Source organism: Salmo salar, chromosome 22 (genome assembly GCF_965601325.2).
Source record: "Salmo salar chromosome 22, fSalSal1, whole genome shotgun sequence".
NCBI lineage: Eukaryota > Metazoa > Chordata > Actinopteri > Salmoniformes > Salmonidae > Salmo > Salmo salar.
The window spans coordinates 37,190,056-37,215,290 of record NC_138312.1 but is presented as its reverse complement, the minus strand read 5'-3'; the positions used below and the strand labels follow the sequence as shown (position 1 = coordinate 37,215,290).

The 25,235-nt window shown below is 41.7% G+C and overlaps 1 protein-coding gene across 9 annotated transcripts; it reads right to left on the bottom strand.

The window, feature by feature from the left end:
* Window positions 1-16: 16 nt before the first annotated feature.
* On the bottom strand, window positions 17-24,018 carry LOC106583332 (ADP-ribosylation factor GTPase-activating protein 1). Of its 9 annotated transcripts, XM_014167399.3 has the most exons (14): window positions 23,746-24,018; window positions 23,363-23,433; window positions 21,520-21,629; window positions 21,082-21,253; window positions 20,817-20,917; window positions 10,146-10,232; window positions 9,582-9,693; window positions 7,579-7,635; window positions 7,455-7,487; window positions 6,053-6,082; window positions 5,148-5,204; window positions 4,669-4,728; window positions 4,200-4,267; window positions 17-4,098 (listed from the first exon to the last, which is right to left on the bottom strand). In XM_014167399.3, the coding sequence occupies exons 2-14, from the start codon at window positions 23,420-23,422 to the stop codon at window positions 3,720-3,722; spliced, it is 1,326 nt and encodes a 441-aa protein (XP_014022874.1). In that variant the 5' UTR covers window positions 23,423-23,433; window positions 23,746-24,018; the 3' UTR covers window positions 17-3,719. The 9 variants fall into 9 exon arrangements, with proteins under 9 accessions (XP_014022874.1, XP_045561399.1, XP_014022877.1 ...); XM_045705443.2 differs by lacking the exon at window positions 4,669-4,728; XM_014167402.3 differs by lacking the exon at window positions 4,669-4,728 and having other exon boundaries at window positions 4,200-4,261.
* Window positions 24,019-25,235: the final 1,217 nt, after the last annotated feature.

Here is a 25,235-nt window from a genome sequence, read left to right as displayed (position 1 = left end):
AAATAAGTCAAACACATACATGTATACGTTTTTATTTAGCATAGAGACAACAGGTGGTGCACAGAAATACACCCACAACCGGAACTGTTATATATTTATAGAGTATTTATAGAGTACAGTACTATAAGGGTCAAGCCTACCGTAATCTTATGGTTTACATTAGAGTTAAGGGCACTGGAGGAAATTATCTTCAATCGATCACCATTATGGAACGCTTGTATAGATAAGTTAGTGGAACTCAAAGAAAACTCGCCAACGCCCAATGCACTTAGAAATACCAATTATGTTTTTAAAAATAATCCTCAACTATTTGTTTTTTCAAACCGTAGTTACATTAGGATGCATTAACCATTTAATTTACAATATCGAAAAATAGCAATTTATTGACTGAACAATGATATCTACAAAATATTGTGGGTTGCAATCTCCAATGTGACAGTCATAACACGAATAGACAAAGAGCACATATTGTACTTTTGTGAGAAGTTATTTTAGGCCTATATTTCACACATACCAAATGATCGGTGAGATTGTGTAGATCTATAAACAGGATCTAACATTTAACATCCTTTAAAGCACTGGAATTCATTAATAAAAAAAGTAAACATTTTGGGACTGTAAGAAGATGCGATTTTCCCAGGTGGAACCAGCATGATCACTATGTTCACCTTCAGGCTGGTTCCACTAGACTGATTAGTCTTAACTGAAAATGTTAAGTCTTCATAAAACTTACAGTACAAGAAACAAATATATATAAATCAACAAAGCATAAGAAATATGGAGGCAAACTAAACAGCACCTCGTTTTACTTTAATATTTTATCATACATGCTGTCCAGCTAATAAGGGAGAACACACACACTCTTCAAACCAAACTGACAATGGTTTATCAATAGACTGAGGTCAGCTCTTTAAGGCTGGTAACATTAAAATAGAGGGCAGGGGAGATGGAGCACTATTACAGAAGATGCACTACTACACAAACATTGCACAGTTATCCTAGTTTACATCTCCAGTCATGATTTTTTTTTTAGAAAACATGCAACTCTTAACAGATGGTCTTTGCCCTTTTAGCAGAAGCACTTTTCTTTCACACAAGACAATGCATGCCACGCCGTATCAGCCCATAAACTGTGGTTCCACCAAAAAAAACAGCCAGGGGAAGGAAATGCCAACAATCTGGTGCAACTAAGAAATAGTAGCCTCGTCATCTTTCTCAGGAGTAGAATAATTATCTAAGCAACGCCTCACTCTCACATACAGGGGTGAAATTGAGGGTTCCACCTCCTTACAATGGGAGACTGCAAACAACTTAAATGAATCTGTTAAAAGTGACCTTGGTAAAGTCACTCAAAACGCGCATAACTCGAACAAGGCCATGATTAGGCCTAGCCAAGCCTGCATGGCTGATTTTGGAGTGAATCTCTGGAACCACATTATTCTGCACTTCATGTAAAACATGTGGCTCATTTTAGAATTCCAGCAAATAGCTTGCTTTCAAATCAGCAGTATTCAACATCACTCCTTGAGAAGTGAATGTTTGTCAGAAATTCACTGCACAAATCCAAATTTTAGATCAAACTTTCCTTTAAAGATTATTACATTAATGGCCTGAGATCTGTCCTTTGCCCGTCGTTTGATTCAACATTTGAGTTCATAAATGTGCGTACTTGGAGATCGACAAATTCGGATGCAACACTTACCGCCGAGACTGAAAAGCTCAGCACACTAAAAAAAGTGTTGATTTTTAGTGTTAAGAGGACAGATACAACAGACTAGATCCCACTAAGGTTCAATGAAGTTCACGGAGGTCACAGAAGGTTGCTGTGGTGGTCCCACAGGTTTGGCAGTATTACTACATACATGCAATGAAGCATAAGTCACCCCAAAAACAAAATGTGCCCAGTTCAACACACACAATCATGTTACAGATTAACACACATACTGTACATGAAATGAACACATGATCATTCATATTACAGTTAGCAGATGAGATTAATACGATCAACAACCACCGATTGAGTGGTGGAATAGTACTTTTATACTATCAACCTCTTTTTTAGACAGGGTTGTATACATTTTTCTTTATTTAACTTTTACTTAACTAGGCAAGTTAGTTAAGAACAAATTCTTATTTACAATGATGGCCTATATACCAAAATGTACATCACCTGTTCATCATCAAAATAACCAAGTTGTACTAACTCAGTCTTCTCTTAGGGTTTCAATGAAAAGCAGGCTGAGAATGTATAAGATAAAAAAATATTGTTCAAACAATGTACTTGCATCATATGAATCCAGCAACTACATCCTACCAAGGTTAGTTTCAGTCATAAATTGACACAACAGAACGTTTTGTCTAAGTTTTAGTCAACACCGACAGCACTGTTTGGGTGCAATCCAGGGATGCTGGCTTTACATGACAAACACACTAGAGTCCATAATGAAGTCCTTGTCAACTTCATTATGCATCATGTGGAAACAAAGTGGAAATCCCTGTTTCTCATGGGCCAACCAGTGAGCTCCTCTCACTCTAGACACTCTGGTTCAGTAGGTGACTGCTGCCATCTTTAGTTAGGATGACTTGAACGCCTGAATATAGAGCAGGGCTATTCAAACTGGCGGCCCACGGGCCAGATCCGGCCCATTTATTAATTTAGACTGGCCCTTTGATTAATTCTGAACATTAATAAAAGATCTGCCAAAATGACAAGCAGTATGGTGGTTGTCTAAAGTCTAGTTTGGGGCATTTTTAGGACCTATGTGGCATGTTGATCATTTTTTGTTCATATGAATTTGTCACTAGTGTTTGAACGGTTTAAGCTACAAAATATTATGACCCCATTCCTGAAAGCTACGAACACGTACATGTCTTCTGTGTCCCTTGCTGACGCTCACAGGGACTCGTTAGAAAAGATTGACAAAAACATGCACCTAATGACTGAGGGAAATGAATTCAAAGAAACCTTGGCATTATCTTTTTTTTATACATATTTTTTTGGAGATGCTTAGTTTGATGATTTTCTAATGGCCTAATTACTTTTAAGAAGCTTTTAATAGTGGTTTAAATAAATAAACAGTGAGCAAGCATTGCACCTTTTCTTTGTTAATTATAAAAAATAAAAAGTGGTTGCACCTCGACTCACGTTAGTTGGGCACCCTCCACTTCTCTAATTACTTTTGGCAATATTTAAATTTGACAAATTTCTTTATTGGTGTCTCCTTAGAATAATCACGTGGGAAATATCCAGCCCCCCTGCAATTAACCTTTATTTCTTTACATCTGGCCCTTGTAAGAATATAGTTGAATAGCCCTGCTATAGTCATAAAACCAAGATTGCACCTTGCCTTCTAATGGGGAAGCAACTTTAAATATTACATTTGATTATGCCCCTGCTCTCACTTAGATTTTTGAACTCCTGCAATTAAAGGTAACTTTATTTACACACATCCAGCAAAATAAAACACCAGACTGCTTTAAACTTTGTGAATATTCAGGTATACTCCATATGCATGGAGCTCAATTTACTTTCAATTGATTCTTATTGAGGAATAACATAACACAGAACTGGCATTGAGCGCAGCCCAGGTTAGAGACAGGACTGTGCAACTGTAAAAGTGCCAGAATAGGAAGGAAAGGCGGCGGTGAAGGAAAAAAAGGCAAGGGGGATAGAGAAAAAGGGAGAAATAGTGCAGGTGAGGAGAGGAAGTGAGAGGCCTCTACCAGTCTGCATTGTCCCAGGTTTCCTCAGCAGGTTTGTCAGGGGCAGCAGCGGGGCTCTTCTTGCCTTTGGTCTCTCTGCCGCTGTTGTCCCAGTTGTTGTCCCAGGCCTCCCAGCTGTCTCCAGTGCTGTGTTTGTTGTTGGTTGCTGCCTCCGAGCCCCAGTTGTCCCAGCTGTCAGAGCTCTTCTTCTCTGTGGCAGAGTTGTCAACGTTGGTCCAACTGTCGCTACTTGGAGACTTCTTGGGCTTGGAGGAGCTGGTACTCCCAAAGGTCTCCCAGAAGTCCTGCGCAGGGGCCTGGCCTGGTTCTGGGCCTGAGGAGTTGCCCTGGTAACCCTCAGTGGCATCCATGTTCTGGTAGCTCTCTCCTTCTGACCTGTGGGAGAGGGTTAATCAAATAAAGCCACCCACCTAACTAAGAACATATATGGTATGTCACATCTCCAAGCCAAAGTCCATGTGAATACTTGACGTTACCCGTCCTCTGGCTTTCCAGCAAAAAAGTCGCTCATGTCTTTCCAGCCTTTTGCACCAGCGCCCTGGACCTGAGAAGAGGACACACGTCAAACTCCAAAAAACATCACTAGACATGAAATTTTAATAAAAAGTGAACTAATGAAATCAAATCATTGACCTCTGTATTCATCACATTGTCCTTTACCTGAGCAACTTAATATAATACAAGTACAGTTCAAATCTACATACTCACCACCAGAATAACAATGGCAGCAAGAGAAATGGGAGATCAAATTGTATTATCTTCAAAATATACATCAACACACCCAAACCAGTCTCCTTTTCAGGATACATAATGGGGGTGACAGCACCTGAATATTTAGTCATTCTAAACTTGGGAACATTTCTAATGAATGCCTAGCTTCCCATGACCCTTGCTCAGGAGACTGGTTTTCGGTTTGCAGTGTGGCAGAGGTCTGCCTTCTCCTACCTTGGATGCCAGCCCAGCAATGCTGACGGACATTTCATCTAGCAACTTGCCATCTTTTACCTGGACAAGCCAAATCACCGTTAATGGAAAGAACTCACAGCATCAAGAGGTGGGCGTGTAAATAAAGACATCACCCACCGAAGCTAGCTCAGGCAGTATTTCTTATTGAGAGCGGTACATATTTTACTGTGAGCAGTGGTTAGGCTTCGATATTTTACTGAGAGGACACTAATAATGTGGTGATTAGCCTACTTATAAGGAGAGAGCAGGTGATTTCAGTCTCAATCAACACCAATTTTAAGCAGCTATGTGGAATGTTTCTACATCAAGCAATTACACATGCACAGTATCTAGTCAGTCACCACAGCAGACATTCCGAAGGACACAATGCACATTCAAATTTAAAGCTGGTTCAACTAAGCATATTAGCCTATAGGGACCCACCACCAAATTAACATTAACTTCAAACACAATGTTACCTTTTCGTGGGTAGGTTTGATAACATTCTCATTTAATGTCTGTCCTAACTCTGTGGCCTAGTTGGGAGTGAGGGAGAAAATGTGTGAATCAAACGAACAATTCTACATTCACGCCAACACAAGACACTGTTTGAGTAGTAGGCAGCTGAGGCAGGCAGGGGAACGTTAAACGAGCAGTAGGACGTTAAACGAGCAGTCGGCACAGCGGACAGACAGCTGACCCTCAAAGGGTACTGAGCAATGGAACTGTCATGCATGGATGGATAACCCTATGGTTGGTGAGTACGAAAGTAATGGTCACTTTACCCTACCTTCATGTACATATCTACCTCGTACCCCTGCACATTAATCTGGTACTCCTTGTGTATAGCTTAGTTCTTGTGTACTTTATTCTGCTTTCAGAAGCATTTCACGGTAGTCTACACCCCATGTATTCGGCACGTGACAAATAAAATGTGTTTTGTTTATAATGATACCATCATGTCTGTCTTTGTAAATGACAGGAATGTTGACACTCCTGGAACAGGTTCTAAACCATTTGGTCTTATGAGCCACCAAAGTTAAAGTGACCAAGAACTTCATATAAATAAATACATTTAACACTACAACCTTTGACATTAAGATTATCCATCAACTTTATAAAAATAAATAAATAAGAGACCGGACAATGTTAGTCTGCAGCCAAGCAAAAGCTTACAGTAACAGTACAGGTTGAGCTACCTGTCTGTATCCACCATTTCACAGGAGTGGGTTTAGAAATGTTTACATAGAATATCAGACAGGACACTGATGACCAGCCAACAAGCTCTGGGTGGGTGGGAATGAATGCATTCATAAAAACAATAAGTAAATGAGATATGAAGGTATCATACGGACAAAGAGCATGCATTTGTTATTGGTTTTACCGGCTCTGGGGGCGGCTTATAGCCCCTTAACTATGTTCCGAGAAAGCGAGGTTAAAGAAGCGTCAAACAGTTCCAACACAGTAAATTCACAGATTAAGGTCAGTTATTTCTGTCCAGTTAATTTATGATAAAAAATACAAGGGAAACGTGTGGGGGGTAAAAAATCTGTGTTCCATGAGCTCTAAAGGCTAAACATTTGCATTGCCGTTTCTGCTACAGAGGGCATCCATAGAAATAATTAAGTTCTAGAATATAATTATTTTTCTGTGGGTACATCACATGGAATTAGGAGACTTGAGCCTCAACCAATATATCGCTTTGGTTGAATTATGATCAATGAAAATGTCTTATCACTCAAATCAATTACCATAGCTTGGTACTTCCTTAGAGCGGGGGGCTAGAACTCTCTCTCTTTAGCAGAGCATCATGTTAGTTATTACTTGAGCCATGAGAGAGAATGAGCATATGAATGGTTTCCTTATTCAACAAAAGGGGATTCATACAATCACGTCTTTATCAACATCGTTAAATGGCATCTTAGACTTGTAAGGTTAAAATAGTTTGTTTGAGCTCCCGAGTGTAGTAGTGGTCTAATGGAATGCATCGCAGTGCTAGCTGTGCCACTAGAGATCCTGGTTTGAGTCCAGGCTCTGTGGCAGCCGACCACAACCGGGAGATCCAAGGGACGCCGCACAATTGGCCCAGTGTCATCCGGGTTAGAAGAGGGTTTGGCTGGCAGCGATGTTCTTGTCCAATCGCACACTAGCGACTCCTGTGGCGGGCCGGGTACAGTGAACGCTGACAGTCACCAGGTGTACGGTGTTTCCTCCGACACATTGGTGCGGCTGGCTTCCGGGTTAAGTGGGCATTGTGTCAAGAAGCAGTACGACTTGGCTGGGTTGTTTTGGAGGACGCACGGCTCTCAACCTTGGCCTCCCCCCGAGTCCGTACAGGAATTGCAGCGACAGGACAATTGGATACCATAAAAATTGGGGTGAAAAAAATTGTTTGTACCTACACATCCATGTAAATAGTCTCATCTAAATACACAAGTTTTTAGAGCACATGTACAGTAAGTTGCAAAATTATGCCAGTAAAAACATTCATAACGTTATTTTCGTAGTCAGGGGGTTTTTTTCGGGATAAAAATGGCTTAGGTGGTAGGCGTGGCAGGGGCAATGGATATGTTTGCCAACTGAAAACTTGAGGTCCTCTTGGCCAGAGAGAAAGTTTTGCTGGTGTAAAGCTAATTTCCTGCAATTTTACCATGAGGCTAATTGAAAATTGCGTAAAAAAATTAAATACTGGGCCCCAAAAAAACACTATGCAGAAAAAACCCCGGTAGTAACTAAAGACAAAACTCATCAGTTACTAATAACGGTTTAACAAAAGGAATTCATACCTTCAGGGTTGCTGAAGTTGCAAGTTTTGCGGTCTGTTTCAGTGAAAAGATGGGATAACGCAATTAATAAAACAGTAAAATGAAGTTGTGTGACAGGATAATAGCTTTACTTAAAGATACTTACATTATCCTTGGCAACTGCGGCAATTTTGCTAGCTCCGATGGTGAAATTGCTCCAGCCCTATAGAACAAAACATGTCATACGAGTCATCATAACTCCCAAATGGTACTATTACAGCGTTCAAAACTGAGAACTCAGAACTCTAAGACTTCAGTGCGTTCAAGACAACTGGGGGGGAGCTCCAACTGGGAAAAACCTTTTTGAACACTCATCCAACTCAGGGCATCTTCTTAGAGCTCTGACTTTCTGACCTGAAGATCAGAGACACCATGATTTCACATTTGGGGGGACAGAGTTCCCAGTTGTCTTAAAAGCGCCACACACAGTTGAAGTCGGAAGTTTACATACACCTTAGCCAAATACATTTAAACTCAGTTTCACAATTCCTGACATTTAATCCTAGTAAAAATTCCCTGTCTTAGGTCAGTTAGGATCACCACTTTATTTTAAGATTGTGAAATGTCAGAATAAGAGAATTATTTATTTTAGCTTTTATTTCTTTCATCACATTCTCAGTGGGTCAGAAGTTTACATACACTCAATTAGTATTTGGTAGCATTGCCTTTACATTGTTTAACTTGGGTCAAACGAGTCGGGTAGCCTTGCATGAGCTTCCCACAATCAGTTGGGTGAATTTTGGCCCATTCCTCCTGACAGAGCTGGTGTAACAGTCAGGTTTGTAGGCCTCCTTGCTCACACATTCTTTTTCAGTTCTGCCCACACATTTTCTATAGGACTGAGGTCAGGACTTTGTGATGGCCACTCCAATACCTTGACTTTGTTGTCCTTAAGCCATTTTGCCACAACTTTGGAAGTATGTTTGGGGTCACTGACCATTTGGAAGACCCATTTGCGACCAAGCTTTAACTTCCTGACTGATGTCTTGAGAAGTTGCTTCAATATATCCACATCATTTTCCTTCCTCATGATGCCATCTATTTAGTGAAGTGCACCAGTCCCTCCTGCAGCAAAGAACCCCCACAACATGATGCGGTCACCCCCGTGCTTCATGGTTCGGCTGGTGTTCATCATGCAAGCATCCCCCTTTTTCCTCCAAACATAACGATGGTCATTATGGCCAAACAGTTCTATTTTTGTTTCTTCAGACCAGAGGAAATTTCTCCAAAAAGTACAATCTTTGTCCCCATGTGCAGTTGCAAACCGTAGTCTGGCTTTTTTTAATGGTAGTTTTGGAGCAGTGCCTTCTTCCTTGCTGAGTGACCATTCAGGTTGTCGATATAGGACTTGTTTTACTGTGGATATAGATACTTTTGTACCCGTTTCCTTCAGCATCTTCACAAGGTCCTTTGCTATTGTTCTGGGATTGAGTTGCACTTTTTGCACCAAAGTACACTCATTTCTAGGAGACAGAAAGCGTCTCCTTCCTAAGCATTATGACGGCTGCGTGGTCCGTGGTGTTTATACTTGCGTACTATTGTTTGTACAGATGAACGTGGTACCTTAAGGCGTTTGGAAACTGCTCCCAAGGATGAACCAGACTTGTGGAGGTCTACAATTTTTTTCTGAAGTCTTGGCTAATTTCTTTTGATTTTCCCATGAGGTCAAGCAAAGAGGCACTGAGCTTGAAGGTAGGCCTTGAAATACATCCACAGGTACACCACCAATTGACTCAAATTAGGCTAATTTACATATCAGAAGCTTCTGAAGCCATGACATCATTTTCTGGAATTTTCCAAGCTGTTTAAAGGCAGTGAACTTGATGCATGTAAACTTCTGACCCACTGGAATTGTGATACAGTGAATTATAAGTGAAGTATCTGACTAAACAATTGTTGGGAAAATGACATGCAAAGTAGATGTCCTAACCGACTTGCCAAAACTATAGTTTGTTAACAAGAAATTTGTGGAGTGGTCATTAAAACTCGTTTTTCAACTCCAACCTATGTAAACTTCGACTTCAACTGTACACACACACACACACAAAGAGACCCGTCTACTACAGAGCTATGCAGATTCCCAAATGCTGTGCCGTATTACTGCCGTACCGAATAAATGGAAGATAGCGCGTTGTTCAGGACATCATCCTCCTTCTCTGGAGTCGGCGTATTCCCAAAGCCAACATAGCGGTTCTCCTGATTCCCACTATAACTGCCACCGCTACAGGGGAAATTGTACATTTGCGTAAATGACAAGTCCTCATAGGGTGACCAAAAACATAATGCCATTTAGCCAATGCTTTTATGGAAAGCGACTTACAATCATGCAGACACATATGGGTGGCCCCAGCAGGAAAGAAAACAAAATGGATGAAATTGAGCTTTAAGCAAAATGTTAAAAACGTTGTATTCTGTGGCATCTTTTGTTTTAAGACCCTGTGCTACATTTTGGGTGAGCATTCACAGATAAAGTCCTTGAAGTTGTTAAGTTTTATAATTAGGGTTAAGAATACATTACATAAGAAAAGCAGATTAAAGTGATCTTTAAACAAAACAAAAATGTTCTCTGTGGCATCTTACTTCAAATTTAGACCATGTGCTTTATGTGTACTATAAGAGAAAAGCTATACAGCTGCCTCAGGGAGGAGTGAGTCATTGATACGATGGTCTCACCTCTGATAAGAGTTCACATCGTCACTCAACCAGTCCTCAAAGGCCTTGTCTGAAGGTTTGCCCGAGTTCTGCCCTGGGCCCCCTGAGCTACATTGGAAAACAGATGACAGAATATTATGAGACTTGATAACATTGGACATTAGTACTTTGGAAACATTCAAGTAGTCGAATACTTCAGCTAAATAACACTATTTTCACCTTTACTGATAGGGCTGGGCGATATGACCTAAAAATATAACTTATGGCCAAATCACAATATATAGATTATTTTTTAAATGTTAGCTAAATAAGCTTTGTTGTACAATTAAAAAAAGGTCAAATACACTGCATTTCAAACAACCAGCAAAAATCTCATGAATTCAAGTCACGTGAAATTAGGCTAAATAAGCCCCACTAATAATTGTATTATTTTATAAAAATTGTTTAACCTGCTTTTCTTGCAATAATCACTGATCTGGCATTCAAGTCTATGAAAATGTCAAAATAATGACCTTCTTGTAGCAGTAACTATAGAAAATTAACACAGGTCTCAAACAATCTCTCAAGGGCAAACTGGCGTGCTCATGAGTCGCAGCTATTCTTTACATTTCAAGTGTAGTCAACTTGGATCTATTTGCTTGCTAACACAGAACAGTTATGAACACACTTCTGTCCATCAACGGTTTGAACAGCATGCTAGCCTGTCCACTTTGTTCACATGTTGAAATAAGTGGCCTACTTTAGAGTTTCCGATTCCTTATAACTTATGCTTATTCCACATTTATACCGCACTTGACAAACTGCGCATACATTTTTCAGAATGTTCATTGATACTCCTGTTTTAGTAGCATCTTATTTGCATGCAATTTGAGTAGTTGACATTTAAAAAAAGACTATCCTTAGAAAGTATATATTCTCTATTACAGTAAAATAATGTCTCAATGTGTATTGGTGTCCATATGACCCATTCTGTTGGACCAAACCAAACCTTTTAGCAACATGAAATCTTATTCAAATCTGTTGATATACGTCGCCAGGAAAAATCACTTAAACATTCTGACAAGCAACTGCTTAGATTTAATTTTCACATTCATAAATTGGTAGAATGTTTGGGAATTACGTATATTAAGGCATTTGTAAAATTTCTATAGTAATATAGTGAGAAAGCGGCCGTGCATTTGGACAATTAATAGACACTGGAGTAAATAAAAACATCTGTCTTGTCCAGGACCGGAGTCTACACAGACTGGTGTGCATTAGCCAATCAGAGCTACAGTAGGCCTATATGCAAATAAGCCATTTGCCACATGGGGTCTGCCATCATTCACTTTGAACTGGACTGTGTTTACAGTCAGTTGCAACAGCGTGACTTTAGATTAGAGGTCGACCGGTTAATCGGAATGGCCGATTAATTAGGGCCGATTTCAAGTTTTCGTAACAATCGGGAATCGGTATTTTTGGCCACCGGTTTGCCGATTTTTTTTTTTTTTACACCTTTATTTAACTAGGCAAGTCAGATTAAGAACACATTCTTATTTACAATGACGGCCTAGAAACGGGGGTTAACTGCCTTGTTCAGGGGGGATTCGTTTTTGCAACCTTCGGTTACCAGTCCAACGCTCTAACCACCTGCCTTACATTGCACTCCACAAGGATTAACAGGCTGACTACCTGTTACGCGAGGGCAGCAAGAAGCAAAGGTAAGTTGCTAGCTAGTATTAGACTTATAAAAAACTAACATAATCACTAGTTAACTACACATGGTTGATGATATTACTAGTTTATCTAACGTGTCCTGCGTTGCATATGATCGATGCGGTGCCTGTTAATTTTCATTGAATCACAGACTACTTCAACAAACGGGTGTTGATTTAACAAGTGCATTTGCGAAAAAAGTACTGTCGTTGCACCAATGTACCTAACCATAAACATCAATGCCTAACAGGAATATTTAGACATAGCCACCCGTTAGATAAAATACGGAATGGTTCCGTATTTCACTGAAAGAAAAAACGTTTTGTTCTCGAGATGATAGTTTCCGGATTCGACCATATTAATGACCTAAGGCTCGTATTTGTGTGTTTATTATATTATAATTAAGTCTGATTTCACAGAGCAGTCTGACTGAGCGGTGGTAGGCAGCAGCATGCTCGTAAGCATTCATTCAAACAGCCATTCAATGTGCTTCAAGCATTGCGCTGTTTATGACTTCAACCTGGGTGGGTATAATTTGTGGAACGTTCCAACAGGAATCTATTCCAAAAACTTTGTAAATAACAAGGTTTCCAAAAAACAACGCATACAAAGTTGTATAGCGGCAGAATAAGATACCGGGTAGGGCGTGGTCTATTTCATTGCGTTTTTCACTCATCACGTTTATTCCGAAAAATGTCTGTCCTCACATGTCCGTTTGCCTATGGACAAACATTAAGAATAAGCTACGTGGTGAGTTGATGGCTATTCGGCAGCTAGTTAGCTAGGTTTGTATGCGTTGCTACTTTGTATGCGTTGTTGGTTGGCAACCTTTTACTTTACGTTTTTTGGAACAGATTCCTGTTGGAACGTTCGACCCCTTCAAGCCTATCAACTCCCAAGATTAGGCTGGTGTAACCGATGTGAAATGGCTAGCTAGTTAGCCGGGTGCATGCTAATAGCGTTTCAAACGTCACTCGCTCTGAGACTTGGAGTAGTTGTTTCCCTTCCTCTACGTGGGTAACGCTGCTTTGAGGGTGGCTGTTGTCGATGTGTTCCTGGTTTGAGCCCAGGTGGGAGCGAGGAGAGGAACGGAAGCTATACTGTTACACTGGAAATACTAAAGTGCTTAAGAACATCCAATAGTCAAAGGTATATGAAATACAAATCGTATAGAGAGAAATAGTCCTATAATTCCTATAATAACTACAACCTAAAACTTCTTACCTGGGAATATTGAAGACTCATGTTAAAAGGAACCACTAGCTTTCATATGTTCCCATGTTCTGAGCAAGGCACTTAAACATTAGCTTTCTTACATGGCACATATTGCACTTTTACTTTCTTCTCCAACACTTTGTTTTGCATTATTTAAACCAAATTGAACATGTTTCATTATTTATTTGAGGCTAAATTGATTTTATTGATGTATTAAGTTAAAATAAGTGTTCATTCAGTATTGTTGTAATTGTCATTATTACAAAAAAATAAAAAAATAAAAATCGGCATCGGCTTTTTTTGGTCCTCCAATAATCGGTATCGGCGTTGAAAAATCATAAATCGGTCGACCTCTACAACGCAGTCGCCAAAAGCCACCAGAATGGATTTCTGCAAATAAGTAAACACCATGGGAGTCCTCTTACATTTGGAAACTTTACAGTCCTATTGATCAAACCACTATGAAAAAAGGTAGGCTCTCTATCCATCAGTTATGTACATCAACAAGATCAACAACTAATGCTAGCCAGAGCAAGATGAGCTAAAATTTAACGACAGAACACTAGATAAACCCTCACTTTTTCAGCTAGTTGGCCGTCAATTTGACTGATAAATGGGGAATTGCCACCTTGTCCATCTGCAGCTTGCCTGCCAACGCCACAGACAAGACATGACACGCAGAACTCTGACAAAGTGGGAAGCATGAACAAAGGAAAGCATTAGCAGAATCTAACTCTTGGACTCAGTTGCTGTGAAAGCTACCGTCCTGGGACCCTGCCAGATTCCATGTAGAGAGAGACACGGAAACCCAGCTTGCTCGGCAGTCTCAAATGGAAGCCGCTATTGAACGTTTAACGCTGCAGGAGCTGTGTTTACTTTGCTTTATTCCGGGACAATGTGGACCGCCCGGACTTTCAATGTAGCTTGCAGAGGCCAAAAGGGGCGAAGTGGCTACTCTTAGCAAACAAGTAACGAACCTACACAAGCTACTGGGGAAAATCAACGACCGCCTACTTTTTTTTACCCCAGTAGCCAGATGCCTTTCTGGTGAAAGTGTCACCGTGTCGGCTCTCCACAGCCGACTGGCCAGTACCCTGTAGGGATCCCTTCCCGGTCTCCCCCTTCCTTGGAGACATGAGCTAGTGGGATGCTCCTAGATGACTTTGGGGATGTTCCTGTTCTCGACCCAACCAACCAGCCATGGAGCTATTTCACTTGCCGTGGAAGTAAGTGTCCTCTGGCAACGGGGGCCTCCTTGGAGATGTTAAGCCTGAACCGGACACAGACCAGAAACGGCTTTGCCACCCTGGATCCAGAGGTTCCAGTGCCTTCTTCCTTAGGGGCTTCCGATTAGAGATCGGATCCGGAGGTACCTGCGCCTTCATCCTCTGTTCGGTCTCCCTCTCTGAGCCACACCGCCCTTCGGTCCTCAAGGGGTCCTCTAAACCACTCGAGGTGAAAGAACGGCCAGACCTTCTCGGCTGTTTCACCAGCGGTCATCATCGGCAGGACATTACAAGGCCACTTCCAATCGTTTTACTTTAGATGCCGGGAGCTGACGCTGTCGTAGTCCATGTGGGGTCAAACGACATTAGGAGGGCTAGCTTGGAACTTTTGAAAATGTATTTTAAAGAACTGAACGATTCTTAAAAGCAGCCAATCATTTCAAGTCCAATACCATTGTTGGGCCGCGGGTGTGAAAGATTCAGCAGGCTACTGGTATTACATCTGGCTAAAAGATTACTGTAGCTCTGTTGGAACACTTTTATAGATAACTTTGACACCTTCTGGAAACAGAATATACTCTATAGGAATGGAGTTCATCCATATAATCTTGGCTCCCGGACTCTGTCCACACATTAAGGCTGCGTTGAGAAAATGACTTAAAATGACCCAAGACCAGCTCAGTTAATCCCTACCATTGTGACAATGAGTTGTACATTTGATGCAACATTATCCCAGGGTCATTGGAAGACAATGTAAGTAACTTAATTTATGTCCCCCGAACACCGCTGTTGATCCTACAGCTTTTGTATGTAGTAATCATGTGCCTATGAACCAGAGTTACACTGTTAGCACTGAGGCAGTGTGCCCTAGTAGGAAGTCCACTGTGTGCAGCTCACCATCAGCTCAAATATAAATAACATGAGCAAGTCTACTTCTGATAAGCTACTTCCCAGTAAAGCATTAAAAACAATCCAGCAACCCAGAAAAGTCCTAAAAAATAGCCCATATTCACATACGTTGCTTAAGAAACAACGTTCATGAAGTCAATAACTTTAACAGATGACATTCATATTCTGACTCTCTGAAACTCGCGTAAGTCCCTTAATGTGTTTGGACCCCAGGAAGAGTAGCTGCTGCCTTTGGGATCCCCAATAAATACAAATGCATGCTTGTCCCAACCAAGCACCCAAAGCAAACTGGCTAAAGTTGGCTAGTTAGCTACTTCCAGACATAAATGAGAGAACACCTCACTCTGACCAGTGGTGGAAAAAGTACCCAACTGTCATACTTGAGTAAAAGTAAAGATATTTACTGGGATGTTCTTGACAAGTGTGAATTGGACCATTTTCCTGTCAAAATGTAATGAGTACTTGTGGGTGTCAGGGAAAATGTATGCAGTAGAAAGTACATTATTTTCTTTATGAATGTAGTGACGTAAGAGTAGCCAAAAATATAAATAGTAAAAACATCCCCAAAGGCTACTTAAGTAGTACTTTAAAGTATTTTTACACCACTGACTGACCATTTTACTCAACTTAGCAGAGCTGGTTAGGCTGTTTACATGTTATCTAGAGCCTGCAGATGATATTCTGCTGCATCGAGGCTGTGTGCGGCGCGCATCTGCATGCATTTCACGTGCTTTGCGATTGTGTAGGGTACTCTGCGCATGATTTCTCGATTGTACTACAACCTCAACACTACTTTGATAAGCATCAATAGGGATTAAGTACTAAGTATACGCAATACCCACTGAAGGAGAACGGTACCTGTCCAATGTATAGTGCCAACTATAAAGTTTGGTGGAGGAATAATGGTCTGGGGCTGTTTTCCACTCCAGCCAACGCTTGGCATTGCACATGGTGATCTTAGGCTTGTGCGTGGCTGCTCAGCCATGGAAACCCATTTCATGAAGCTCCCGACGAACAGTTCTTGTCCTGACGTTGCTTCAAGAGGCAGTTCGGAATTCTGTAGTGAGTGATGCAACCAAGGACAGATGTTTTACACGCTGCGTGCTTCAGCACTCGGCGGTCCCATTCTGTGAGCTTGTGTGGCCTACCACTTCGCAGCTGAGCCGTTGTTGCTCCTAGACATTTCCACTTCAATAACAGCACTTACAGTTGACCGGGACAGCTCTAGCAGGGCAGAAATTTGATGAACTGACTTGTTGAAAAAGTGGCATCCTATAACAGTGCCACTGATCTCTTCAGTACGGGCCCGTCTACTGACAATGTTTGTCTATAGAGATTGCCTGGCTGTGTGCTCGATTTTATACACCTGTCAGCAACGGGTGTGGCTGAAATAGCCAAATCCACTAATTTGAAGGCGTGTCCACATATACTTTAATATATAAAAGTATGTTTTGAATTGGCTACCTACAGTAGTTATTAGTCTGTTCATCATATTTTATAAGCCTACCTACTGCTGCACTGGAATGTCTCTCTCCTTAAGGCATCAGCATGCTTCAGTTCGGCTGGCCCTTAGCCAAACTCGGCTAGGCGTACCGAATGAGTGCGCTCACATACTCCCTTAAAAAAAGACTACCGTTCGTCCATTTGAGACACCGTAGCCAATATACACTGCAAAAGTCACAATTAATCCAAGATAACACAAGAAATGTAATTACATTGATGTTTTTACCAAAAAGACCTTAGCCGCTCAACGTTACAACTAACATGATTGGTGCAGTATTTCACAATAACTTTTTTTCATGAAAACGAGCTCTCAATGAATGACAAAGAATCATTACTGTTGACCAATCATCGATGAAGGGTCGTAGACGTCGGCTACCGACAGACTTGCCTCAAAACATTGTGTCTGAACAACTGAAAAAACCCTTACCGAAGTCCAAAACGTCATAAAATACTGAGAAAAATATACTGCTCAAAAAAATAAAGGGAACACTTAAACACATCCAAGATCTGAATGAAAGAAATAATCTTAAATACTTTTTTCTTTACATAGTTGAATGTGCTGACAACAAAAATCACACAAATAATCAATGGAAATCCAATTTATCAACCCATGGAGGTCTGGATTTGGAGTCACACTCAAAATTAAAGTGGAAAACCACACTACAGGCTGATCCAACTTTGATGTAATGTCCTTAAAACAAGTCAAAATGAGGCTCAGTAGTGTGTGTGGCCTCCACATGCCTGTATGACCTCCCTACAACGCCTGGGCATGCTCCTGATGAGGTGGCGGATGGTCTCCTGAGGGATCTCCTCCCAGACCTGGACTAAAGCATCCGTCAAGTCCTGGACAGTCTGTGGTACAACATGGCGTTGGTGGATGGAGCGAGACGATGTCCCAGATGTGCTCAATTGGATTCAGGTCTGGGGAACCGGCGGGCCCGTCCATAGCATCAATGCCTTCCTCTTGCAAGAACTGCTGACACACTCCAGCCACATGAGGTCTAGCATTGTCTTGCATTAGGAGGAACCCAGGGCCAACCGCACCAGTATATGGTCTCACAAGGGGTCTGAGGATCTCATCTCGGTACCTAATGGCAGTCAGGCTACCTCTGGCGAGCACATGGAGGGCTGTGCGGCCCCCCAAGGAAATGCCACCCCACACCATGACTGACCCACCGCCAAACTGGTCATGCTGGAGGATGTTGCAGGCAGCAGAACGTTCTCCACAGCGTCTCCAGACTCTGTCACATGTGCTCAGTGTGAACCTGATTTCATCTGTTAAGAGCACAGGGCGCCAGTGGCGAATTTGCCAATCTTGGTGTTCTCTGGCAAATGCCAAACATCCTGCACGGTGTTGGGCTGTAAGCACAACCCCCACCTGTGGATGTCGGGCCCTCATACCGCCCTCATGGAGTCTGTTTCTGACCGTTTGAGCAGACACATGCACATTTGTGGCCTGCTGGAGGTCCTTTTGCAGTGCTCTGGCAGTGCTTCTCCTGCTCCTCCTTGCACAAAGGCGGAGGTAGAGGTCCTGCTGCTGGGTTGTTGACCTCCTACGGCCTCCTCCACATCTCCTGATGTACTGTCCCGTCTCCTGGTAGCGCCTCCATGCTCTGGACACTACGCTGACAGACACAGCAAACCTTCTTGCCACAGCTCGCATTGATGTGCCATCCTGGATGAGCTGCACTACCTGAGCCACTTGCGTGGGTTGTAGACTCAGTCTCATGCTACCACTAGAGTGAAAGCACCGCCAGCATTCAAAAGTGACCAAAACATCAGCCAGGAAGCATAGGAACTGAGAACTGGTCTGTGGTCCCCACCTGCAGAACCACTCCTTTATTGGGGGTGTCTTGCTAATTGCCTATAATTTCCACCTGTTGTCTATTCCATTTGCACAACAGCATGTGAAATTTGTTGTCAATCAGTGTTGCTTCCTAAGTGGACAGTTTGATTTCACAGAAGTGTGATTGACTTGGAGTTACATTGTGTTGTTTAAGTGTTCCCTTTATTTTTTTGAGTAGTGTATATACATGCAACATGTGTTGGTCCCATGTTTCATGAGCTGAAATAAGATCCTAGAAATATTCCATACGCACAAAAAGCGTATCTCAAATTGTGCACAAATTTGTTTACATCCCTGTTAGTGAGCATTTCTCCTTTGCCAAGATAATCCATCCACCTGGCAGGTGTGGCATATCAAGAAGCTGATTGAACAGCATGATCATTACACAGGTGACCCTTGTGCTGGGGACAATAGGCAACAACAAAAAGGTGCAGTTGTCAACACAATGCCACAGATGTCTCAAGTTGAGGGAGCACACAATTGGCATGCTGACTGCAGGAAAGTCCACCAGAGCTGTTGCCAAAGAATGTAATGTTAATTTCTATACCATAAGCCGCCTCCGTCATTTTAGAGAATTTGGCAGTACATCCAACCAGCCTCACAACTGCAGACCACGTGTAAACACGCCACACCAGGACCTCCACATCAGGCTTCTTCCCCTGCGGGATGGTCTAAGACAAGCCACCCGGACATCTGATGACACGGAGTTTGCACAACTGAAGAATTTCTGCACAAACTGTAAGAAACGGTCTAAGGGAAGCTCATCTACGTGCTTGTCATCGTCACCAGGGCCTTGACCCAGGTCGGCGTCATAACCAACTTCAGTGGGCAAATGCTCACCTTCCATGGCCACTGGCACACTGGAGAAGTGTGTTCTTCACGGTTGAATCCCGGTTTCAATTGTACCGGGTAGATAGTTTGTATGGCATCGTGTGGGAGAGCGGTTTGCTGAGGTCAACGTTGTGAACACAGTGCCCCATGTTTGCGGTGGGGTTATGTATGGGCAGGTATAAGCTACAGACAACGAACACAAATGCATTTTATTGATGGCAATTTGAATGCAGAGATACCGTGACGAGATCCTGAGGGCCATTGTCATGCCCTTCATCCACCGCATGTTTGTTCATTTTTAATTAGGATCTACATTAGCTAACGTCGTAACGTTAGCTAATCTTCCTGGGGTCCAACAGATATGTTTCAGCATGATAATGCATGGCCCCATGTCGCAAGGATCTATACACAATTCCTGGAAGTTGAAAATGTCCCAGTTCTTCGATGGCCTGCATACTCACCAGACATGTCACCCATTGAGTATGTTTGGGATGCTCTGGATCGACATGTACGACAGCGTGTTTCAGTTCCTGCCAAAATCCAGCAACTTCACACAACTATTTAACAGGAGACAGACAACATTCCACAATCAACAGCATGATCAACTATGTGAAGGAGGTGTCGTGCTCCACAAGGCAAATGGTCACACTAGATATTGACTGGTTCTGATCCACGCCACTACTTTTTTAGGTATCTGTGACCAGATGCATATCTGTATTCCCAATCATGTGAAATTCCTAGATTAGGGCCTAATTAATTTATTTCAATTGTCCGATTTCCTTATATGAACTGTAACTCAGTAGAATCTTTGAAATTGTAGCGTTTATGTTCAGTGTATATGCACAAACCCTTCCAAATTGTTCCGGCTGGGAAGCATGCGGACGCCTTTAAGCAACAGCCTACTCGTCTTGCACACATGCAGGTGATGCACGCAAACAGACACACATTCTGATCCTGGCTGATGTGTTGATTTTTATTTGATTGATCAAATATCTAAAAACGGTGCTTAAATAAATTCCATTAACAGAAATGAATTTCCAGGACTTTTCCTAAACATTACAGATCTGATCATTTTTCTAAACTTTTCCAAGCCTGGAAAACATTTTTAAATTCTATGACTTTTCCAGGATTTTCATGACCATACGGACCCTGGAGGTTTCACTCACCAAAAATATGTTTAATGCATTTCTATGGGCTTATTCTGGACCTTCCCGCCTTTGGGACAACGACTCCCATTGTTAGGGCGGAGACATGAACATTTTGTCATTATATTCAGATCTCTGGCGTAAATGGGAAAGTGCACACAGCACAGAAGGAGCGACAAAACCAGGACAAAACCAAAAAGACAGCATGAGAACAAGTAGACAAACATTCATAAAAATGAAATACAAAAAACATTGATTCTTCCGTTACAGGCATTTGGAATATCGCACAAAAACATGAATTAAATCGCCCAGCCCTACTTACCGATGAGACGATGAAAGTCCTGTCTTGGGCTGAGGTGGAGTCCAGTCCTTGGCAGAGGAAGTTTCAATAGACCACTCCTTCCCTTCTGCAATGGTTGCAACCTGTCAATAGAATACAGAGGAATGGAATTCAGTGAGTGAGACCATTCAATATGTCCTGTCTGATATTAGCATTGGAAATCCATAAACGGACATTTGGAGTGTCCCCGGCAACTGTGCTGAGCATGATCATTAAATTATGACTCATGAGAGTGAAGCTTCCTCACCTTGTCTCTGAAAAGTGCAGCAGCTCTGCTGTTATATTTGTCCTGCATGGTCCAAGTGGCATCATAATCATTTTGGAGTTCCAGAAACATACGGAACTTTCCGTTCCCTCCCGCCTTCATCTTCTCCAGCTCAATGTCCTTCCACTTGTCCATGGTAACAGAGCGCACAAAGCTACAGTATAGAGATCACATCAGGGGTTCAATACTTCCAAACACACTAACAGTCAGGAAAGAAGAAATGTGGATGGCTGCTGGCCATGGTGGTTTAACAAAGCACACAACTGCTAATCATTATCTTAGAAGAACATGGCTAAAAGCAATAAACAATTTATCTAGGATAAGAGAGGATTTTGACATTCATGCACATGTCTCTGCTGGCAAGCATAAATCCCAACACAATCAGCAAAATGGTCATTTTGGAACTTTGAAGTTACTCACCTAAGGTGCACTCCCAAGCCTCTGTGTTTGCCAGAACACTCCAGACAAATCCAGATCCCATAGGTAACACTAACCCACTGAGGGTTGAAGCCCCCACACTCAAAGCAAAGCTGAGAAAAGGAAGGGGAAATGTCTAACCATTTGATGTCATTGTTGACATTGAAAAAGTGAATGTGGACACTGGACAGTTATCACATTGAATATATCAGCAGAGATTGTTCAGCCCTCGCTACTGTTTTAACTCCAGTGTCCATATAAAACCTTAGCTAGTTCACCCTAGGCCCTGCCCTGGGCAATCAAGCAATCAAGTCGTGACTAAAGTGTGAGTCGTGACGCATGCTTCCCAGTCGAAACAGTTGACTGGGGGTTCTTAATGTTTAATACACTCACTAAATGCAAAATAATTTCAATTCAAATTGCGTCGCCAGTCACTCAGTAATGTCCTACCTTCATTCACAGCGCATCCACTAAGTGTTTAGACCCCTTGACTTTTTCCACATTTTGTTACGTTACAGCCTTATTCTAAAATTGATTCAATTGTTATTTTTTTTTTCTATCAATCTACACACAATATACCCCATAATGACGAAGCAAAAACTGGTTTTATAAATCTTTGCAATTTTATTTAAAAAAATTCACATAAGTATTCAGACCATTTAAATCAGTACTTTTTTGAAGCACCTTTTCCTGCGATTACAGCCTCGATTCTTCTTGGGTATGACGCTACATGCTTGGCACACCTGTATTTGGGGAGTTTCTCCCATTCTTCTCTGCAGATCCTCTCAAGCTGGATGGGGAGTATCACTGCAGAGCTATAGTCTCCCAGTCCCTGCCGCTGAAAAACATTCCCACAGCATGATGCTGCCACCAACATGCTTCACCGTAGGGATGGTGCCAGGTTTCCTCCAGACATGACGCTTGGCATTCAGACCAAATAGTTCAATCTTGGTTTCATCAGACCAGCGAATCTTGTTTCTCATAGTTAGAGTCCTTTAGGTGCCTTTTGGCAAATTCCAAGCGGGCTGTCATTTGGCTTATACTGAGGAGAGGCTTCTGTCACTACCATAAAGACCTGATTGGTGGAGTGCTGCAGAGATGGTTGTCCTTCTGGAAGGTTCTCCCATCTCCACAGAGGAACTCTTGAGCTTATTCAAAGTGACCATTGGGTTCTTGGTCACCTCCCTGACCAAGGCCCTTCTCCCCCAATTGCTCAGTTTGTCCAGGCGGCCAGCTCTAGGAAGACACTTGGTGATTTCAAACTTCTTCCATTTAGGAATGATGGAGACCACTGTGTTCTTGGGGACATTCAATGCTACTGGTACTGTTCCCCAGATCTGCGCCTCGACAACAATCCTGTCTCGACACTCTACAGTCAATTCCTTTGACCTCATGTCTTGGTTTTTGCTCTGACATGCACTGCCAACTGTGGGACCTTCTATAGACAGGCGTGTGCATTTCTAATCAATTGAATTTACCACAGGTGGACTCCAATCAAGTTGTAGTAACATCAAGGATGATCAATGGAAACAGGATGCACCTGAACTCAATTTCGAGTCTCATAGCAATGGGTCTGAATACTAATGTAAATAACGTTTTTTTTTCTCAGTTTCTTTTACAAATTAGCAAAACATTTTAAAAACCTCTTTCCACTTTGTCACCATGTGGTATTGTGTGTAGATTTGAGGATGTTTTATTTATTCAATCAATTTTAGAATAAGGCTTTAACATATCAAAATGTGGAAAAAGTCAAGGGGTCTGAATACTTTCTGAAGGCACTGTATCTTTGGCTATACTGCTCAAACAGCAAGCGAATGTCGTTCGCTATCCAACAGTAGTTACTCACGTTGTTTTCCTCCTGAGTTCTCACTTCCTTCAAAACTCTTCTAGTCCTTGGGCTTGCCATTTTGACTGACACTGAAAGAGAGTAATCATTAGCAATCTTACAAAGAAATCACGTCCCATTTACCTCTTATCAACGAGCCATCAATGCACCACTAGCTAGCGGCTAATTTAGGCAGCCTTGGACAGACTTTGAAAGACATAGATAGCGATCTAGCTAAATAATCAACACTATTCGAAAACAATGAAAATACGAACTGACAGCAACTACCAAGCTGAATGGCATTAAATAGTCTATGCATGATATATTGTGTATCTGGAGCTAGCTAGCCGTCTAGATAACGCCGGTAGCCAACCGGCTGATGTTAGCTACTGCTAGTCTCTTACCAGGCCGGGTAATGTAGAAAGCGTCCGGCTTGCTTAGTTCGATATAACTTTTTACTAAAGATGTGGAGTTAAAATGTATGGAAAATATGTGTCAGCTCAAATTAAATCCATTGAGAAGAGCAACGAATGCTAGCTGAAGTCAAACACCTGTGTCCATGTTGAAAACTAGCTAGGCAATGGCAAATGTGCCTACGTTGGCATTGCAATGCATTATGGGAAAAGCGTCACTTTTCTTCTTCTTCTTCTTCTTCTTCTTCTTCTGCTTCTTCTTCTTCTGCTTCTTCAATCGTATATTGGCGATCGCAGAATTTAATGTGCATCCCGCCACCTACTTTGTGGGATGGAAACAGGATTCCCCAAAATGGAACAAAATACGCCAAAAAAAAGAACTACCAAACTACCAAAAAATAAATAAAACAACATTTTTCTTTAAAAAAATAAAACAGATCTGATGCCTACACAGGTTCAAGAGGAAGGGTCTTCAAGCGCAGTCTTCTGTCGCAGCCACAATAATGTCCAGTTTCTTAGACTTCTTTGAGACTTGTGCTGTACAGTTTATAACTGTGGCAATGAACGCAACAAAATCCACCTTTTTAACACACAGGGTATCTTTTGACTGGCAGCAAACATTTACAACAGGCTGTGGTCCGTCCACTACCATATCTTCACTAGCATCACTTGTTTACTCAATTCTTTTTTAATCACTTTCGCATAGGAGATTCAATTGACCGCTCTGACTTTTGCCACCACAATCTCCTTCAGAGAAGAGGCGATTCATTATCATTCATACATGTATCCAAATTTAGACAATTTCCTTTTTGTTCCAATTTTCACTACTACTGTTGTCCATTCACAACATTCGTTTTCACTAACTTTGCTCGACGAGCTGCTTGATTCGAACTCAGCATGCACTTACGCCATCTTTTTCCTGAACCGGAACCGTGGTCCTCAAACATCACAATTTGTTGATGGTCAGTGCTATCAAGAATCCTTTGGAAGTGCCTTCCCTAAATCCGTAGCTTAACCTTTTTTATTTTTATTAATTGAACCTTTATTTGATCAGGGAGTCATACTGAGACGAAGGTCTCTTTTACAGATGAGCCCTGAATTACATAAGTTACAGAAAATACACACACCAAAATAAAATCCAAAATGCAAGCAGTAAGAAGAAAAAGGTCATAAAAAACAAACACATTCATCAGAAATAAGGTCCTCAATCATCTTTCTGAATTGCCCTAGAAGCACCAAAACACCAAATTAAAGAATATTTTGAAGATTGTTCCACAAATAAGGTGCAAGAAAACTAAAAGCTGAGAAAAAATATGGGTTAATGATTAAGCAATCAGGGGAGCTGAGAGATGCAGCAAAAATGGGTTAAGCATATCAGCCCCAGTGGATTTTTTTTTACATCAATCATAAGTAAGGCATCTAGCACATCACTGATTGTAAACTGTTGAAATGAAAACACAAATAAAAAGCCTGCCAAGATA